The sequence below is a fragment of the Bombina bombina genome, chromosome 1 (genome assembly GCF_027579735.1).
Source record: "Bombina bombina isolate aBomBom1 chromosome 1, aBomBom1.pri, whole genome shotgun sequence".
In the NCBI taxonomy this organism is placed as follows: Eukaryota; Metazoa; Chordata; class Amphibia; order Anura; family Bombinatoridae; genus Bombina; species Bombina bombina.
This window is the reverse complement of record NC_069499.1, coordinates 1,270,102,849-1,270,122,771: the sequence shown is the minus strand read 5'-3', so window position 1 is coordinate 1,270,122,771 and position 19,923 is coordinate 1,270,102,849. Positions and strand designations below refer to the sequence as shown.

At 37.3% G+C, this 19,923-nt stretch overlaps 1 protein-coding gene across 1 annotated transcript in view; it reads right to left on the bottom strand.

Moving 5' to 3' along the window:
- BANP (BTG3 associated nuclear protein) overlaps positions 1–19,923 on the bottom strand; it is a 1,088,809-nt gene that overhangs the window by 766,897 nt on the left and 301,989 nt on the right. Inside the window, exon 6 of the mRNA XM_053701244.1 lies at positions 13,313–13,479. Within this exon, the coding sequence (XP_053557219.1) occupies positions 13,313–13,479 (167 nt within the window). The remainder of the gene's footprint in view (positions 1–13,312; positions 13,480–19,923) is intronic.

Genomic DNA, 19,923 nt, shown 5'->3' with positions numbered 1-19,923 from the left:
GTGAAGACTATATCATGTGAATGAAGAATGGTGAGACAATGTTTGCAAACACATTCTTCTCACTCTGGCATAAGTAACAATTATAACCTTTCATATGTTACTAAGGCACCCAAAAATATGTATATATATATATATATATATATATATATATATATATATATTATTTTAATTAAGTTTCAAAATATAAATGTTCCAAGTCCATTTTGACCAAACAAGCTGATTTTCCAACAAATGTTGTTTAAATATGAGACTACTTATTGTTAACAGCAATATAATTAATAACTTTGAAGACAGTTTGGAGCATGTACTTTAAAAAAACCCATAAAACCTGAGTAATATGTACATCTAAATCTCAAGTGCCCTAAGAATTAAAGTCCAAACCAGATGGAGAACTGGCAGAAAGATGTAAAATACATTAACAATATTATCTCCCTTAACTGTCTAGTAAAATCCAATAAATTGTAATGGTATGTAGTAAATGTGTTAACATAAGAAAAGTTAAAAATCATTACTGACACGAACATTTTCAAAAGTCACAACTGATAAAAGCACAAATCAATCACTAAAGTTTACCAATAGCTTCAAGTAACAATACTCTCCCAAACCAGGAAATATAGAAAACTAAATATAGTACTTTCAATTTAAGGGGACATTAAACTCAAAATTGAATACCCAACAAATGGCCAGATTACAAGTGGAGCGGGCCTGCTAACTCCTCTAGAAGTAACTTTTTTGTGCGCATCAGGTAGCGCTCGTATTACAAGATGAAAGTAAAAGTTTTCACTTGTGCGCTAACCCAATGCACGCAAAACGCCTACCTTCGAATATATAGCGATCATGTTAACATATTCCCCCATGAAAGCCAATTGGGCAAAAGAAGTGGAACAATAACCTTAACACTGTACTCGCACATAAACCTGACCACATATTCTCAAGTGTGCTAGTCCGACATGAAAATATGGATATTTCATATTCCAATGTTCTTCACCTAAAATAATATGTTCTATTTATTCATAAATACATATTTCTACATACAGTATATCTGATGGTATTTTGGTATAATATATTTATATATCTAACTATCTATCTATCTATCTATCTATCTATCTATCTCTCTCTCTCTCTCTATATATATATATATATATAATATATATAATTATATATAAGTATAGCTATATACAGATAAATATATATATATATATATATATATAAATATATAGGTATATATATTTATAAATACTTAGAACATATTCCACTATGTGTAGAACATTGCAATGTGAAATATTTACAGTAAATAAATACAGTAAAAACTTTATTTAATATGATTATTGATTAAATATAATTTACCATGTTATCATCTACTTAACTGCAAAGGGCTCTGATGCACTTAATATGAGTGCAACTGTACTTTTCCACTTAGGGGTGTACTCACTTTTGTTGCAAACGGTTTATACATTAATGGCTGTGTGTTGAGTTATTTTGAGGGGGCAGCAAATTTACACTGTTACACAGGCTGTACACTCACTACTTTACATTGTAGCAAAGTGTCATTTCTTCAGTGTTGTCACATGAAAAGATACAATAAAATATTTACAAAAATGTGAGCGGTGTACTCACTTTTGTATATTTACAGGGATTACACAATCCCTATAAACCGTAATGTAATGGCACTTTTCAGCTTTGTTTTTTTTTTCTAACACCCCACACCTGCCAACTAACCCCTTAAAAATGCTTCAGGCAGTTTAAAAAAAACAAAAACTCACACTGTATTTTGGGGGCAATTGGGGTAAATTTAGAAAATTAACCAGAGATCTTGTGGAAGCAATAACCAACCAGGTGCTGCATTTAGCGCTACGCTTGTAATCTAGCCCTCATTGGTTTAAAAGAAGCTTGCACAGATTCTTTTAGAACCAGTGGCATGTGTAACATAACATAAATATTGCCTGCCATCTAACCCTAACTATAATAACAGAACAATCAAACATTATTCTGCCCTCAGGATTCACAATACCGTTAAAAAACCTGCGTTTAAGGTTTCTAAGATATCTTTCAAAAACATTTGTAAAGTGAGTTGTTTAGTTTTAAAAAAGGACAAATTATATCTATTGAACTGGAAGAAAATAATTTATTGACGATTCTACCAAACTGACCTATTCTTTTCAATTTTATGGCTCATCCTCAAAATCTTAATATTGTACGTGCAGCACCTCTTTGTTTAGCTTTCAGTATATGTAGAAGCATTGCCAACATTTTGGGCATATCCAGTTTTATCTTTCTTAAATCCATGAGCTAAAGTGGAATGAAAGATGTATGTAAGAGGATAATTCCATGCGCTACTTAAATAAACCAATAATGGAGATTATTGAGGGGAAAAAAACTGGCCAGTATTTACTATCTTTATCTATTTAATAAATAATTATTATTTGTTGCAGTATCTGAAGACTTTGCTGTCTTTTCTATACAGGTGGAACATACTCTGAGGTGGTTTGCAATAATATTTATACATTTAAGAAATTATTGTTTTCATAGACTAGGTGAAAATTTAAAATGACGTATCTTGTATGTTTGGAATAATGTTATTTATAAATTAAGGTATGTCCACGGTTAGTACAACATATCCAAAGTCTTTGAGAACCACCTATAATATGTACACACCATAATATGGCACTATACTCTATTCATTGAATGTTTTAATGGGATACTGTACATAAGTGAATTCTTTGATCCACTTTAAAAGGGAATTTTTTATATTTCTATTTTAAATGGCAATACCTGTGCACAATAAACTTTTTTTTCCCTATCAGCCTTCTCTCTATCCACCAGTGGTATTTGTCTCTATCAGCCAATCATAATGATTACTGTTTAATCAAAACACAATTTACATTTTTAATTTAGTTTAACTTTTTATTTTTGTTATATTACTATAAAAATTTGTCTCCTTTTAGATGTTAGGATCAGACGACTTTTTATCAAAATATTTTCCCTGCCATGTCCAACGTACAAAAAGCATGTTCAAGCAGTCTTGTTTCTCTGCTAAATCCAATAGCAGTGGTCTGCTCTCATTTTATTTCCTACAGCTGATCATAGCCTCACTTAATTATTGGGGTGGGAGAAGAATAATTGCTCAAAGTCTCCATAAATCTCCAATAGATATTTCAGAGATGATTGTTACAAGCATCCAAAGCAAACCTTTCCCAAGAAATATTAATGTATTGGCAGTTCCTTCAGCATTTGCATATGAATCCAGCACATAAAAGGGCCAACATCTGTTTCTGCTGAAGCTTGTGCCAAGTAACCATGCACACAGGAATCGAATATACCAAATATTTTCCATGCATTAAAAACTTCCTATTAATAAACAAGAATACAGTGTAGTCAATAAAAATGTATGAGATGACACCCTGTTAATAAGGAACGCATTGTTTGCAAAAAAATAAATCTCTAAATGAAATGTTCACACCTGTAAGTTGTATATCAGGAAAAAATGTTTGGTCTATCGCTCTCTCTTTGTATATAGACATTTATGTAGGCATTTTAATGTTTAATGAACTCTGTGCATTTACAGCACGTCAATTTGTTAGGAACTTTTGGAGGGAGTTATTTTTGATAACTAATTATTGCTTTGTATGTAAAGGCTATGAATCTGCTTATTTTTCATTCAGTCCTATAGGTGGGCCAAGTGACTTATCTACCATCGAATCTAACACTCATAGTCAATGCCAAGACATTTTAACACATGTCTAATTAAACGGGTCGCCTAGTTAAAAGAACGAACCTTTAGTGAACTCACTCATGTGTATGATGAAAAATAACTTTGGGAGGCACAAGTCTATGTTTAGACCATTTCCTCCATGTTTAAAACTTTGTATATCCAATACTAGTGTAGTAACAACAGTAGAAAGCCCCTGAACAATCAAACAAATAACAAGGTATTTAAAAAGGCATTAATAACAGATTTCGCCGATTGCTTTTACTTCCTAGAAAAACAATCACATCAATGGCCTCTCTAACCCTCTTCAGTCTTTTACAGGCTTTCTTTTTAAAACAAAAACACTGTCAGAGTCACTGCTTTCACTATGAGAATATTATAGTGCTTTCAAAAAATAAACTGAGGAAATCTCTCTTCTATGGGTATTAAAAAGCATATACGTGACATGACACTGTTCTTGTAACTGAAATTCCCAAGCTTTATTGAAAAATTCTTCAAGAGACTTCAAAGTCTCATCGAAATGGAAAAAGCCCAAAGCACTGGAACGTATGATTCACCACAAAGTATGCAAAATTAAGATCATCTTGTCTTTCTCTCAGTGACCAGCAAGCACAGCACCACAATTACAAGAATGCAAATAATAAAAAAATAACCCACACCAGAAAATTAGCCCACAATATACCACTAGATGATGTCTGACTCTTTAAATACCATCTTGTATTTGGATCAAATAAGCCAACTACAAAAAAAATATATCATCTACATTGCAGCACCATTTCTTGATCACACGGAAGCCAAATAGAAGTTAATATGTTTATCTGGTTACAAACTGTGCAATACAAGACAGGAAGTTAACTGAAAGATGCATAATGTGACAAATAAACATGTAAAGCAGGATCACAGAAAGGACAAAGAAACACAGAATATAAAATAAATTGCACATAAAACCTAATATATCAAGTAGGATGAGGTTACCTTAATCAATAATAAAAAAAAATTCTATTGTATGGGCACCTGGGACAACTAATATCTTCCAGTTATTGTTCTTGGCAGAAAGTCTTATTAGTAGAAGGTTGTTCACAAGTTTTGCAACTTGTTTACATGCAAAATAGATTATTAGCAAAATCATTCCTTGCATTTTCACTGATCACTGAGGAATGCTTTAACTTCCTCAAATATTCGTATATTCTACTTATCTGCTACTCACACTTTTTCCATAAAACAAACAAGAATATAGTTATGATATAAATTTCCTCTCCAGAAAAATTCCGAACCATCAGATGGTCTCTCTTTGTAAGATTTTGTTTCTTCTAGATTTCATTAAAGGGATAGGAAAGTCAAAATTAAACTTGCATGATTCAGATAGAGCATGTAAATTTAAGACACTTTTAAATTCACTTCTATTTTCAAATGTGCTTCGTTATCTTAGTATCCCTTGTTAAAAAAATGAATACGCACATATCATACATTAGTGGAAGCTGCTGCTAATTGGTGCCTGCACACATTTGTCTCTTGTGATTGGCTAACTAGATATTTTTAGCTTCCTGTCAGTATTGCACTGCTGTCCCTTCAGCAATGGATAACAAGAGAATGAAGAAAATTTTATATTAGAATTAAATTGGAAAGTTGTTTAAAAACATAATTTATGCTTACCTGATAAATTTATTTCTCTTGTAGTGTATCCAGTCCACGGATCATCCATTACTTGTGGGATATATTCCCTTCCCAACAGGAAGTTGCAAGAGGATCACCCACAGCAGAGCTGCTATATAGCTCCTCCCCTCACATGTCATATCCAGTCATTCGACCGAAACAAGACAAGAAAGGAGAAACCATAGGGTGCAGTGGTGACTGTAGTTTAATTAAAAATTTAGACCTGCCTTAAAAAGACAGGGCGGGCCGTGGACTGGATACACTACAAGAGAAATACATTTATCAGGTAAGCATAAATTATGTTTTCTCTTGTTAAGTGTATACAGTCCACGGATCATCCATTACTTGTGGGATAACAATACCAAAGCTTAAGTACACGGATGATGGGAGGGACAAGGCAGGAACTTAAACGTAAGGAACCACTGCCTGTAGAACCTTTCTCCCAAAAACAGCCTCCGAAGAAGCAAAAGTGTCAAATTTGTAAAATTTTGAAAAAGTGTGAAGCGAAGACCAAGTCGCAGCCTTGCAAATCTGTTCAACAGAGGCCTCATTCTTAAAGGCCCAGGTGGAAGCCACAGCTCTAGTAGAATGAGCTGTAATCCTTTCAGGGGGCTGCTGTCCAGCAGTCTCATAGGCTAAGCGTATTATGCTTCGAAGCCAAAAGGAGAGAGAGGTTGCCGAAGCTTTTTGACCTCTCCTCTGTCCAGAATAAACGACAAACAGGGCAGATGTTTGACGAAAATCTTTAGTTGCCTGCAAGTAGAACTTCAAGGCACGGACTACGTCCAGATTATGCAAAAGACGTTCCTTCTTTGAAGAAGGATTAGGGCACAATGATGGGACAACAATCTCTTGATTGATATTCCTATTAGAAACCACCTTAGGTAAAAACCCAGGTTTAGTACGCAGAACTACCTTGTCTGAATGGAAAATCAGATAAGGAGAATCACAATGTAAGGCAGATAACTCAGAGACTCTTCGAGCTGAGGAAATATCCATCAAAAACAGAACTTTCCAAGATAAAAGTTTAATATCAATGGAATGAAGGGGTTCAAACGGAACTCCTTGAAGAACCTTAAGAACCAAGTTTAAGCTCCACGGAGGAGCAACGGTTTTAAACACAGGCTTAATCCTAGCCAAAGCCTGACAAAAAGCCTGGACGTCTGGAACTTCTGCTAGATGCTTGTGCAAAAGAATAGACAGAGCAGAAATCTGTCCCTTTAACGAACTAGCAGATAAGCTTTTTTCCAAACCCTCTTGGAGAAAGAACAATATCCTAGGAATCCTAACCTTACTCCATGAGTAACTCTTGGATTCGCACCAATACAGGTATTTACGCCATATCTTATGGTAGATTTTCCTGGTAACAGGCTTTCGTGCCTGTATTAAGGTATCAATAACTGACTCGGAGAAGCCACGCTTTGATAGGATCAAGCGTTCAATCTCCATGCAGTCAGTCTCAGAGAAATTAGATTTGGATGATTGAAAGGACCATGTATTAGAAGGTCTTGTCTCAGAGGTAGAGTCCATGGTGGACAGGACGACATGTCCACTAGGTCTGCATACCAGGTCCTGCGTGGCCACGCAGGCGCTATCAGAATCACCGATGCTCTCTCCTGTTTGACCTTGGCAATCAGTCGAGACAGCAGAGGAAACGGTGGAAACACATAAGCCATGTTGAAGAACCAAGGATCTGCTAGAGCATCTATCAGCGACGCTCCCGGGTCCCTGGACCTGGATCAGTAACGAGGAAGTTTGGCGTTCTGGCGAGACGCTATGAGATCCAGTTTTGGTTTGCCCCAACGATGGACCAGTTGAGCAAACACCTCCGGATGGAGTTCCCACTCCCCCGGATGAAAAGTCTGACGACTTAGAAAATCCGCCTCCCAGTTCTCCACGCCTGGGATGTGGATCGCTGACAAGTGGCAAGAGTGAGACTCTGCCCAGCGAATTATCTTGGAGACTTCTAACATCGCTAGGGAGCTCCTGGTTCCCCCTTGATGGTTGATGTAAACCACAGTCGTGATGCTGTCCGACTGAAATCTGATGAACCTCAGTGTTGCTAACTGAGGCCAAGCTAGAAGAGCATTGAATATTGCTCTTAATTCCAGAATATTTATTGGGAGGTGTTTCTCCTCCTGAGTCCACGATCCCTGAGCCTTCAGGGAATTTCAGACTGTGCCCCAGCCTAGAAGGCTGGCATCTGTTGTTACAATCGTCCAATCTGGCCTGCGAAAGGTCATACCCTTGGACAGATGGACCCGAGATAGCCACCAGAGAAGAGAATCTCTGGTCTCTTGATCCAGATTTAGTAGGGGGGACAAATCTGAGTAATCCCCATTCCACTGACCTAGCATGCACAATTGCAGCGGTCTGAGATGCAGGCGCGCAAATGGCACTATGTCCATTGCCGCTACCATTAAGCCGATTACTTCCATGCACTGAGCCACTGACGGGCGTGGAACGGAATGAAGGACACGGCAAGCATTTAAAAGTTTTGATAACCTGGCCTCCGTCAGGTAAATTTTCATTTCTACAGAATCTATCAGAGTCCCTAGGAAGGAGACTCTTGTGAGTGGTGATAGAGAACTCTTTTCCACGTTCACCTTCCACCCATGCAACCTCAGAAATGCCAGAACAATCTCTGTATGAGACTTGGCAATTTGAAAGCTTGACGCCTGTATCAGGATGTCGTCTAGATACGGAGCCACCGCTATGCCTCGCGGTCTTAGAACCGCCAGAAGTGAGCCCAGAACCTTTGTAAAGATTCTCGGGGCCGTAGCCAACCCGAAGGGGAGAGCTACAAATTGGTAATGCCTGTCTAGAAAGGCAAATCTTAGGAACCGATGATGATCTTTGTGAATCGGTATGTGAAGGTAGGCATCCTTTAAGTCCACTGTGGTCATGTACTGACCCTCTTGGATCATGGGCAGGATGGTCCGAATAGTTTCCATTTTGAATGATGGAACTCTTAGGAATTTGTTTAAGATCTTTAGGTCCAAAATTGGTCTGAAGGTACCCTCTTTCTTGGGAACCACGAACAGATTTGAATAAAATCCCTGTCCTTGTTCCGTCCGCGGAACTGGGTGGATCACTCCCATTACTAGGAGGTCTTGTACACAGCATAGGAATGCCTCTTTCTTTATCTGGTTTTCTGATAACCTTGAAAGATGAAATCTCCCTTGAGGAGGAGAAGCCTTGAAGTCCAGAAGATATCCCTGAGATATGATCTCCAACGCCCAGGGATCCTGGACATCTCTTGCCCATGCCTGGGCGAAGAGAGAAAGTCTGCCCCCCACTAGATCCGTTTCCGGATAGGGGGCCGTTCCTTCATGCTGTCTTGGGGGCAGTAGCAGGTTTTCTGGCCTGCTTGCCATTGTTCCAGGACTGGTTAGGTTTCCAGGACTGTCTGAAATGAGCAACAGTTCCTTCCTGTTTTGGAGCGGAGGAAGTTGATGCTGCTCCTGCCTTGAAATTTCGAAAGGCACGAAAATTAGACTGTTTGGCCTTTGATTTGGCCCTGTCCTGAGGAAGGGTATGCCCCTTACCTCCAGTAATGTCAGAAATAATTTCCTTCAAGCCGGGCCCGAATAAGGTCTGCCCGTTGAAAGGAATATTAAGTAATTTAGATTTAGAAGTCACGTCAGCTGACCAGGATTTAAGCCATAGCACCCTCCGCGCCTGGATGGCGAATCCGGAGTTCTTAGCCGTTAGTTTAGTCAAATGTACAATGGCATCAGAAACAAATGAGTTAGCTAGCTTAAGTGATTTAAGCTTGTCCATAATTTCATCCAATGGAGCTGTGTGAATGGCCTCTTCCAGAGACTCAAACCAGAATGCCGCAGCAGCAGTGACAGGCGCAATGCATGCAAGGGGCTGCAGGATAAAACCTTGTTGAACAAACATTTTCTTAAGGTAACCTTCTAATTTTTTATCCATTGGATCCGAAAAAGCACAACTATCCTCAACCGGGATAGTGGTACGCTTTGCTAAAGTAGAAACTGCTCCCTCCACCTTAGGGACCGTCTGCCATAAGTCCCGTCTAGTGGCGTCTATTGGAAACATTTTTCTAAATATAGGAGGTGGGGAAAAGGGCACACCGGGTCTATCCCACTCCTTGCTAATAATTTCTGTAAGCCTTTTAGGTATAGGGAAAAGATCAGTACACACTGGCACCGCATAGTATCTATCCAGCCTACACAATTTCTCTGAAATTGCAACTGTGTTACAGTCGTTCAGAGCAGCTAAAACCTCCCCAAGCAATACACGGAGGTTCTCAAGCTTAAATTTTAAATTAGAAATCTCTGAATCAGGTTTCCCCGGATCAGATCCGTCACCCACAGAATGAAGCTCTCCATCCTCATGTTCTGCAAACTGTGACGCAGTATCAGACATGGCTCTTACAGTACCAGCGCGCTCTGCATCTCTCCTAATCCCAGAGCTATCGCGCTTGCCTCTCAATTCTGGCAATCTAGATAATACTTCTGACAGGGTATTATTCATGATTGTAGCCATGTCCTGTAAAGTAATTGCTATGGATGTCTCTGATGTACTTGGCGCCATAATAGCATGCGCCCCCTGAGCGGGAGGCGAAGGTACTGACACGTGAGGAGAGTTAGTCGGCATAACTTCCCCCTCGTCGTCTGGTGATAATTCTTTTATAGATAAAGACTGACCTTTATTATTTAAAGTGAAATCAATACATTTAGTACACATATTTCTATGGGGCTCCACACTGGCTTTCAAACATAATGAACAAGTAGATTCATCTATGTCAGACATGTTTAGACAGACTAGCAATAAGACTGGCAAGCTTGAAAAACCCTTCACAATAAGTTTACAAGCAATATAAAAAACGCTACTGCGCCTTTAAGAAGCACAAAACCTGTCTCAAGTTGAAATAACAATGAACCAAAGCAGTTATACCAACCAAATTTTCACAGTAAATGTATTAAGTTAGCAGAGCATTGCACCCACTTGCAAATGGATGATTAACCCCTTAATACCCAAAACGGATAAACAATAGAGAAAAACGTTTTTTAAAACAGTCAAACACACTGTCACAGCTCTACTGTGACTGATTACCTCCCTCAATATGACTTTTGAAGCCTTTTGAGCCCTCTAGAGAAGTCCTGGATCATGCAGGAAGAAGCAGGAAGTCTCAGTCTGAATTTTTACTGCGCAAAAAAGCGCTAAAATAGGCCCCTCCCACTCATATTACAACAGTGGGAAGCCTCAGTTAACTGTTTCTATGCAGAAATTAAGTCAGCCATGTGGAAAAATTATGCCCCAATAAGTTTTATCACCAAATGTACGTTAAAAAACGATTAAACATGCCAGTAAACGTTTTAAAACACATTTTTTAAAGAGTATATATCTCTATTAATAAGCCTGATGCCAGTCGCTTTCACTGCATTTAAGGCTTTACTTACATTACTTCGGTATCAGCAGCATTTTCTTAGTCAATTCCATTCCTTAGAAAAATATTTTACTGCACATACCTTAGTTGCAGGAAAACCTGCACGCCATTCGCTTTCTGAAGTTAACTCACTCCTCAGAATGTGTGAGAACAGCAAGTGGATCTTAGTTACTTCTGCTAAGATCATAGAAAACGCAGGCAGATTCTTCTTCCAAATACTGCCTGAGAAAAAACAGCACACTCCGGTGCCATTTAAAAATAACAAACTTTTGATTGAAGAAATAAACTAAGTATAAAACACCACAGTCCTCTCACGACCTCCATCTATGTTGAGGGTTGCAAGAGAATGACTGGATATGACATGTGAGGGGAGGAGCTATATAGCAGCTCTGCTGTGGGTGATCCTCTTGCAACTTCCTGTTGGGAAGGGAATATATCCCACAAGTAATGGATGATCCGTGGACTGGATACACTTAACAAGAGAAATTGTATGTTCTATCTGAATCATAAAAGAACATTTTGGGGTTTACTATCCCTTTACCCATCGTACACATTTACGTGCAACGGCTGCATACATTTGTGTGTAGAGTAGAAGTGTATATTTAACACAAATTCAAGGATTTTGCTGCAATGATATCATGCTTAAAGAGTACTTTTTCCCACCCAAGGACAATGTCAAATCCCACATTTGTTTTTGACAAAAAACATACTCCATCACACCAAAACCATAAAACTGTGGCTTGGATTTTCCCTATTCCAAAAAGAATGCGGATGCCAAAAGTTTTTCTCTAACCTGAGCAACCAATCTGCAACCTTCATATTGTAACCAAATATATATATATATATATATATATATATATATATATATATATATATATATATATATATAAAATATATATATATATATATATATATACTTAAAAGACAAACCTGTTGGGGTATAATTGTTTAAAAACATGTAAAATGGCTATGAAGGTTTGCTTTTCACCTTTTTGGATCTCTATTTGTGGAATATATTGTTGTGATTGTATTTCTATTAGCATGTATCTTTTACTTCTAATAAAAATATTTAGAAAAAAACAAACAAGGGGAATATTTGTCAATTGTTGATACCACTATAGCACTTTAGGAAATTATGCCCCCAGCTCAAAATCTATTTTTATTAAAAAATTAAGCTTGTTAAAGGTGTCAGCTTCCTTTCAGCTGACCTATAATCATGTATGATATTTCAAAATAGAAGCTATCAAGGCCTCTCCAACATTAAAGGGATAGTAAACCACAAAATATTCTTTTATGATTCAGATAGAACATAAAATTTTAAACAAATTTGCGATATACTTCTATTATCAAATTTGCTTCATTCTCTTGTTATCCATTGTTAAAGGGATTAGCATTGCACTACTGGCAGCTAGCTGAACACATCTAGCTATCCAATCACAAGAGAGAAATGTGTGCAGGCACCAATTAGCAGCGGCTCACACTAGTATATGATATGTGTGTATTCATTTTTTTAACAAGGAATACTAAGAAAACGAAGCACATTTAAAAATAGAAGTGAATTTAAAAGTGTCTTAAAATGACCTGCTCTATGTGAATCATGCAAGTTACATTTTGACTTTCCTATCCCTTTAACATTCATTTACCGATAATAAAGAGTTCTATACTCTATCTCCACAATTACATTGCTGAATATAATGTTTCTTTAAAGCAGGGCTCTTTAAACTTTTTTTTCCCCAAGACCCAGTGCAATAATACCACATACGTTTGCGACCCTATTTTTATGCTTGATCTGAAAATTTCTGAAGTAATATACAAGATAGCTGCAATTTTTGGCAAAGTGAGTAAAATGTGTGTGTAGTTTATACTCGTAGTTAAACTTGAACATGTTGTAAAAGGTAATAACATACATACACCCTTTTATACAATACCACACACACACCCTACCCTCTCATACAGCACACCTACAAGTCGCAACCCAGTAATCATGGTGTTGGGACCCATTACTGGGTCCCAACCCATGGTTTGAAGAACCCTGCTTTAAGAAACCTATGAGGCAGTAAATACGTTCAATATATGTTTAATAAAGTGTTATGTTTTAAAATATACTCTTATATACTACAGTGTTTAATTCAACACTTGGCTTAAATGCCATAAATCCCCTAATCCCCCTAGCCCCACCCCCTGCAGTAAATAAATTACAGTGAAACATCAAATATTGTGCAATGGTTAACGATAACCATTATGTCAATATTAACATTTATACTTCATTTATTCTGAAAGTAACATTGTTGTGTTCTCTTGTATACAGAATTACCCCAAACTGTTACAAAGCCACCCCATCTATCTATCTATCTATCTAAAATGAAGAGACAAAGAATCCTTGCCAATCTTAATGAGATAATTTTAAGAAGGACTTAATGCAAGGTGTAAGGGATGACCAGTACAGTCCAGGAAGCCAGCTTAATTTACAAAGACACTGGGAATTAACAAGTGCATGAAATGATGTGTGTTGTACACTGAAATGTAAATACCTTCAGCATTTAGAGTGATGAGGGTGACATTGTTTCCAATGTTTGTGCTTCCTGACTGACCACAGTTGGAAAGGGTGTCACTAGCTTCCGAGCCGCTATCATTGTCTTCATTATGACTGTCATCGACACCAGGAACCTTCACCACTATAGTATTGTGCCTTCTGCCACTGAAATAAAGCACAATGCATTCAGCATTTAAAAAAATGACTAAACAGATAATAAGTTAATAGACAAACAAAAATAATTATTAAAAAAACATAAATCTTAACAACACAATTCTCACAAACTAACCTATACATAAATCCAGTTCTGTCCAACAACTACACAAGTCAGTCCTCGATAAAACAAACATAAATTCTGCTTCCTTGATCTTCTCTTTTAGATTGTGGAACACTTTCTCTTTGTTAGTATCAATTAATCTTTAGAGAGAGATTGATCATTTGCAGCACAACTGTCTTTGATAACCAGTTGATATGAACACTGTCCTTTAACCCTTTGAGTGCTAAGCTCTTTCCCACCTGGGTGCTAAGCTGATTTGAGGGTTTTTTAATTTTAAATGTTTTTAAATATTTATTTTTTTAACTTTTTGTTTTTTTCTTTCAGATCCCCAAGACATATACTGTTGGAAAGGTTAGGTGATTACCTTTCTAACGGTAGGTCTTGGCGGTCTGTAGCTGCTTAGATACCTGAGATACAGGCTTCTAAGCAGCATGCCCCCTTTCCCTATACTTCTCGTATTTTGTTAATAAAGTTGCGCGGTGACGTCATCACGTCATTGCCCGTGATGTCATCATGCAAAATGTGAAGCCCCGGCGATGCCTGTCACTATACAGGCCCGATTGCCGGGGTAGGAGCGGGTGGGAACCCCCAGATCTCCCTCAAGGTGGGAGAGTGCTAGCGACGGCTCTGAGCCGTCATAAGCAACAGAGTGGGAAACTGACGGCTCAGAGCTGTCATTAGCACTCAAAGGGTTAAAGGGACACTAAAGTTAAAATTAAACTTTCATGATTTAGAACGAGTTTGCAGTTTTAAAAAACTTTCCAATTTACTCCTGTTATCAAATGAGCTTTATCTTAGTAGGCTAATGGGAGTTTAGGAGCCTGCAAATATCTATAGTAGTCTGGGGAAAAAGTGTTAGTAAAAACTTTACAATGAACTACTTTTATCAAATGTGCTTCATTCTCTTGGTATCCTTAGTTGCAAAACATACCTAGGTAGACTCAGAAGCTGGAGCGAGCTACTGATTGGTGGTTGCAAATATATGCCTCCTGCCTTTGGCTTACAGATGTGTTCAGATAGCTCCAAGTAGTGCATTGCTAATCTTTCAATAAAGGATACCAAGATAACTAGGCAAAATTAATAATAGAAATAAAATGGAAAGTTGTTTAAAATTATATGTTCTCTGAATAATGAACGGGAAAAAATGGGGTTTTCATTGCACTTTAAGACGTGCGCACGCTCTAAACTTACCTAGAAAAAGGATACCAAGAGAACTAACAAAATTGATAATAGAAATAAATTGGAAAATGGTTTAAAGCCATTCTCTATCAAATCAATTGAAGTTTAATTTTGGCTTTACTGCCCTAATTAAGGAGTTCAAATTTAGTTTACAACCAACTGCAAAGCACTGTAAGGATTGCTATATTTGCAGCATTGTGTGCTCTGTCACTTAAATAAGCATAAAGCTTTAGTTAAGAACATGAAACCCCACATTTTCTTTCATGATTCAGATAGAGCATACAATTTAACATTTTAAACTTTGCAAATAAAGGGACATTCCAGCCAAAACTGGAATCCACATGGATACATTTCAGTTTTGAATAGAAGCATTTTTGTAATATACACATGCATTAGCAAAAATGCGGCTAACAAAATTTATAGCTGTTTTAAATGTGTATTTAAGTATGCACCGTGCACCAGCATTTTAAATACAACACTTGCTCAGAGAGCCTAAGGTGCTTGTACCATCTGGTAATGACTCAATTTGTTAATTGCTGACATGATACAAGCCCCACTGATGCACTGAGCAGTTGCAGTATTTAAAATGCTGATACATTGAGAATATCTAGCTATGCTTCGCATGCACGTGCAGAGAAAAATATTAACACAAAAACAGTGATAACTTTTACAAGAAGCATTTTTGCTAATACAGGTATATTGTATATAGTATATATGTTTCTATTCAAATATGTAAATTTTCACCGGAATATCCATTTAACTTCTATCTACTTTGCATCATTCCCTTGGCATCCTTTGCTGAAGAAGCAGCATTACACTACTAAAAGTTAGATGAACATATCAGAAGAGCCAATACCATGAGGTATATATGTACTGCCACCAATCAGCAGCTCATGAGCCTATCTAGGTATCATTTTCAACAAAGGATACCAAGAAAGCAAAACAAATGAGATAATAGAAGTTGTTAAAAATCCCATGCTCTATCTGAATCATGAAAGAAAAAAACTAAATTGATGTCTACCTGCCACTAGGAGGAGGTCAAGAATATCAAAACTTAAAAATCCCTCCCACCTCCCATCTCTTTCTTATAGTCTAGACGAGTAGAGAATAGGAAACATATAGGGCTAGATTACAAGTGGAGGGCTATATATTTCTTTTTATGAAAGCGATATTAGCGCTCCACTTTGTAATACCAGCACACGATAATGTGCTCTGGTATTACAAGTTAGCAGCAATGAAAATGCCACTTTGTGTTCGCATTGCTAGGAAGCATTGTGCTCACGAGAGCGGGCTTTCATAGGCTCCTATGAGAGCCTCGTTCTGATGCCGTCAAAGACAACATCAGAACGTCAGCACCAGCAAAGGGGGAAAGTCGCTCAGCGATGGCAGCAAAGTGTAAATATATATGTTTATGCTGATATACATATATATGTATGTATTAATATGTGTATATACACATATTAACACAAATATAAATGTATATAAGCATATACATATATATTTACTGGGAACACACAGTTCCCATAGATCACCATGTAAAGGCACCCCCACCAACTTTAACCCCAAAATACTGCCTAGTGCAGTAAGTTGATTAAAAAATAAAGATGCTGCGATCTTTTTTTTTTTTTAATAAGCTACACTAGACAGTATTTTGGGGGCATTTGGGTCAGATTTATAAAATTAGCTAGAGATCCGAATGAACCTTGAGACAACAAATCTTGTCTCAGAGGAAAAGCCTTTGAGCACAAGAACCATCTGCACTGCAGAGTCAGGAGCAATTAATTATTGACGTTGACTCTTGTATGGTTCAAGTATGATTTTTGGAATCACATATGCTAGATAAAATTGCCATGTACACACCAAGGCATCTATTAGGAGAGCCTTTGGATCCTTTGATGATTTTACACAATAGCTTGGAAGCATATGATTTAAATGAGAGGTCATCAGAACTATGTCCTGTAAGCCCATTAGGAGCGATCAAAAATGTCCTAATGGAGATACGACTCTCTTGGATGGACTTATTGACCGCTGAGATGATCCACCTCCCAGTTGTTCACACTTGGTATGTGAATTGCCAATAGAGAGCAATGCGCACTCTCTGCCTAAGACATAGTTTTAGACACTTCTTGCAAGGCTAGTGGACTGAGGATATCCCCTTTATGAATCATAAAGGCTACCACCGAGATGTTGTCCTACTACAGATGAATAAACTTTTCCTCTCTCAATAGGGGCCAGGGCTGAGAGCCCGAAGATCGCTCGAAGTTTGAGAATGTTGATTGGTAACCATGTCTCTGGAGGAAACCAAACTCCTTGCACTCTTCGAGAAAACCAGACCGCCCCCCCAGCCAGAGAGACTGGCATCCGTCAGCACACTAGGCCAAGATTGACGAAGAAAAGATGTCCCAAGGGTCAAAGACAGACTTTGAGTTATCAATAAAAAGATTGACTGTCGGAAAATCCAAAGCAATCTGTATGCCAAATTTAAATAATTCTTTGACCACTGAGGTAGCAAGCCATTAAATGGGTCTCAAGTGAAAATAGGACAAAATAAACTGCATTTGAAGCAGCTACCATAAGTCCCACCGCTACCATGCATCGAGCTACCGACTGAAGACAATTCATGACAGAAAGAGACACACAATCTAAATCCTACATAGAAAAACTAGATTGAGTCTCATATGACTCCTGTAAATGCTACCCTTATAGTAGGATACAATGAGCCTTTGGGGTACATATACACTCCAACCACAGTCTTGAATATAGATAGAAACTGGAGAGTATAAGCAATAGCTATTAACAGGAAATAAACTTGCACTAGAATGACATTTAGATAAGGAGCGACTGAAATTTCTTCATACTAAGCACTGGCAAGATTTTATCCAACACAGGTGGTAAACTGGCAAAGTTTTGCAGATATATAAACCTCAGGAACTGAAAGTAATCCCTGTGTATAGGGATGTGCAGCTAAGAATCCTAGAGGTCTATATTGGGCATAAACTGACCCTTTGGATAAAGGGTAAAAACCATGAGGAATGTTAACTCCAGGACAGGACTGTAAATCCCTTTGGACAATGAATCGATTGGGTTAACCCTGAGGTTGCACAGGTACTGGGATTAATTATATCCTCCAAATCTATTTATAAAGGTTGCCATCTCAGAAGGATCTTTGGCAACATGAGATGGGACCACTGGTCAATAAGGAGGACTCTGCTTCAAAGAGAACAACTATTGAAACTATTTTTCCTGATGGATCCAAAAATATATAAACTTATACAACGTTTATTAAATTCTCTTATATGATATAAGTATCAGCTGTTGTATACATGAACCTACTTAAGCATTTGCACATATTTACACTGTCATGTAGCCTTACGGACTAGAGGAGCAGCACATATAGATCAACAGGAACATATAAAATATTTTAAAAAACAATATCCAGAATAAGCAGAGACTGCGTATACTTGGAAAGTAAATACACAATGTACATGGTCCATGAAAATATTCATGATTAATGCTGCATGATAAACGGATGTACATTCCTATAAATTACCCATAAAAGAGATAACAATAGACCATATCTCTAAAGGATCTCCATTGTAAATGGAAATATTCATGATCAATGTTCAGTATCTGCATGACAGAACCTATGTGCTTAGATATAAATCACACATTACATAGGTATAAAACAGATACTAACAGATCTCATCTCTAAAGGATCTCCACTGTTGTATTAAAATACAGATAAATCCTGCATTTGGAAGTAAACATGCAGAATACAATGCATGAAAGGTATATCCCTAGAGGGGTATAGAACATAGAATTGTGTACACTAATAGCATTAGCATAGGACATGTAATGTCTTGTATATCTACAGATAAAGGGTTCTGCCTATGTAAAATATATTATTTGTGCTGCTGAACGTGCAATGTAAATAGACAGCTTTAAGCTATTTGTATATCCCAATAGTGTACAGAACCTGCATGTTGTACATTACTGCAAATAATATTACAAAGAGCAAGAAATGTACAACAGTATATAAATTGCAGACTGACATAGAAAAATAAAATCTATTTACATACCTTGGAAATGGTGGGAGTACAATGCTTAATTGACTTATAAATAAGTATTAATAGTGCAGATAGTTATAAATGGTAATAGCAACATATGTCATTATTTTCAGTACAATATATAATTGCACATATTACAGTAAATTGAGTACACTGTAGATCACATAGGAATGTGCTGTGGTGCACATGCCTATAGGGTGTTATCAAATCGGAACCTTTCGGTTATCAGCACAATAAATATTTTGCACATTTACCTCAGGAGACTGAGTTTAATCCCCAGATTTACGCTTACTTAGTTTGGAACAGCCGCTAAAGAAACTGTCACTATTATGTATATGTTATTTCTAGCTTCAGGAGTAAAAACAGTAGTTTCCTCCTGAGTGACAAGTACAGGGTGAATTAACTCAGGAAAGTGAAATGCTGCGACCCCGCCACAACCTGAATGCGAAATTTGAGGTATACAATTCTCATATATTTGAGTGACCTGGCATACCGGAACATATTTGCAAAATAAACATGTATATGTAGCCAGAGAGATATCAGAAATTGACTCCTCAATAGAGATATCAGTGGGGACAGAGATATTTTGTTCCGGTTTTCATTTTAAAAAAAGTATACAATGACACTGTATATAAAAATTAGTAAAGAAAAGACCTGGTCGAGAGCCTTCTAAACTACGTTTACAATTCCTCAGACAATTTACTTAAAGGAACAAGAAACCCATTTTTTTTCTTTAATGGTTTAGAAAGAACATGCTATTTTAAACAACTTTCTAATTTACTTATATTGTCTAATTTGATTCATTCTATTGATATCCTTTGCTGAAAAGCATATCTAGATAGGCTCGGTAGCTGCTGATTGGTGGCTGCACATAGATGCCTCATGTGATTGGCTCACTCGTGTGCACTGCTATTTCTTCAACAATGGATATCTAAAGAATAAAGCAAATTAGATAATAGAAGTAATTTGGAATGTTGTTAAAATAATAATAATAAATAAAAAATTGGGGTTTAATGTCCCTTTAATTCTCAGGGGGATATCGATCAAGCCGTCAACTGTGTTGCATTCGCCGGCATCAATACGCTC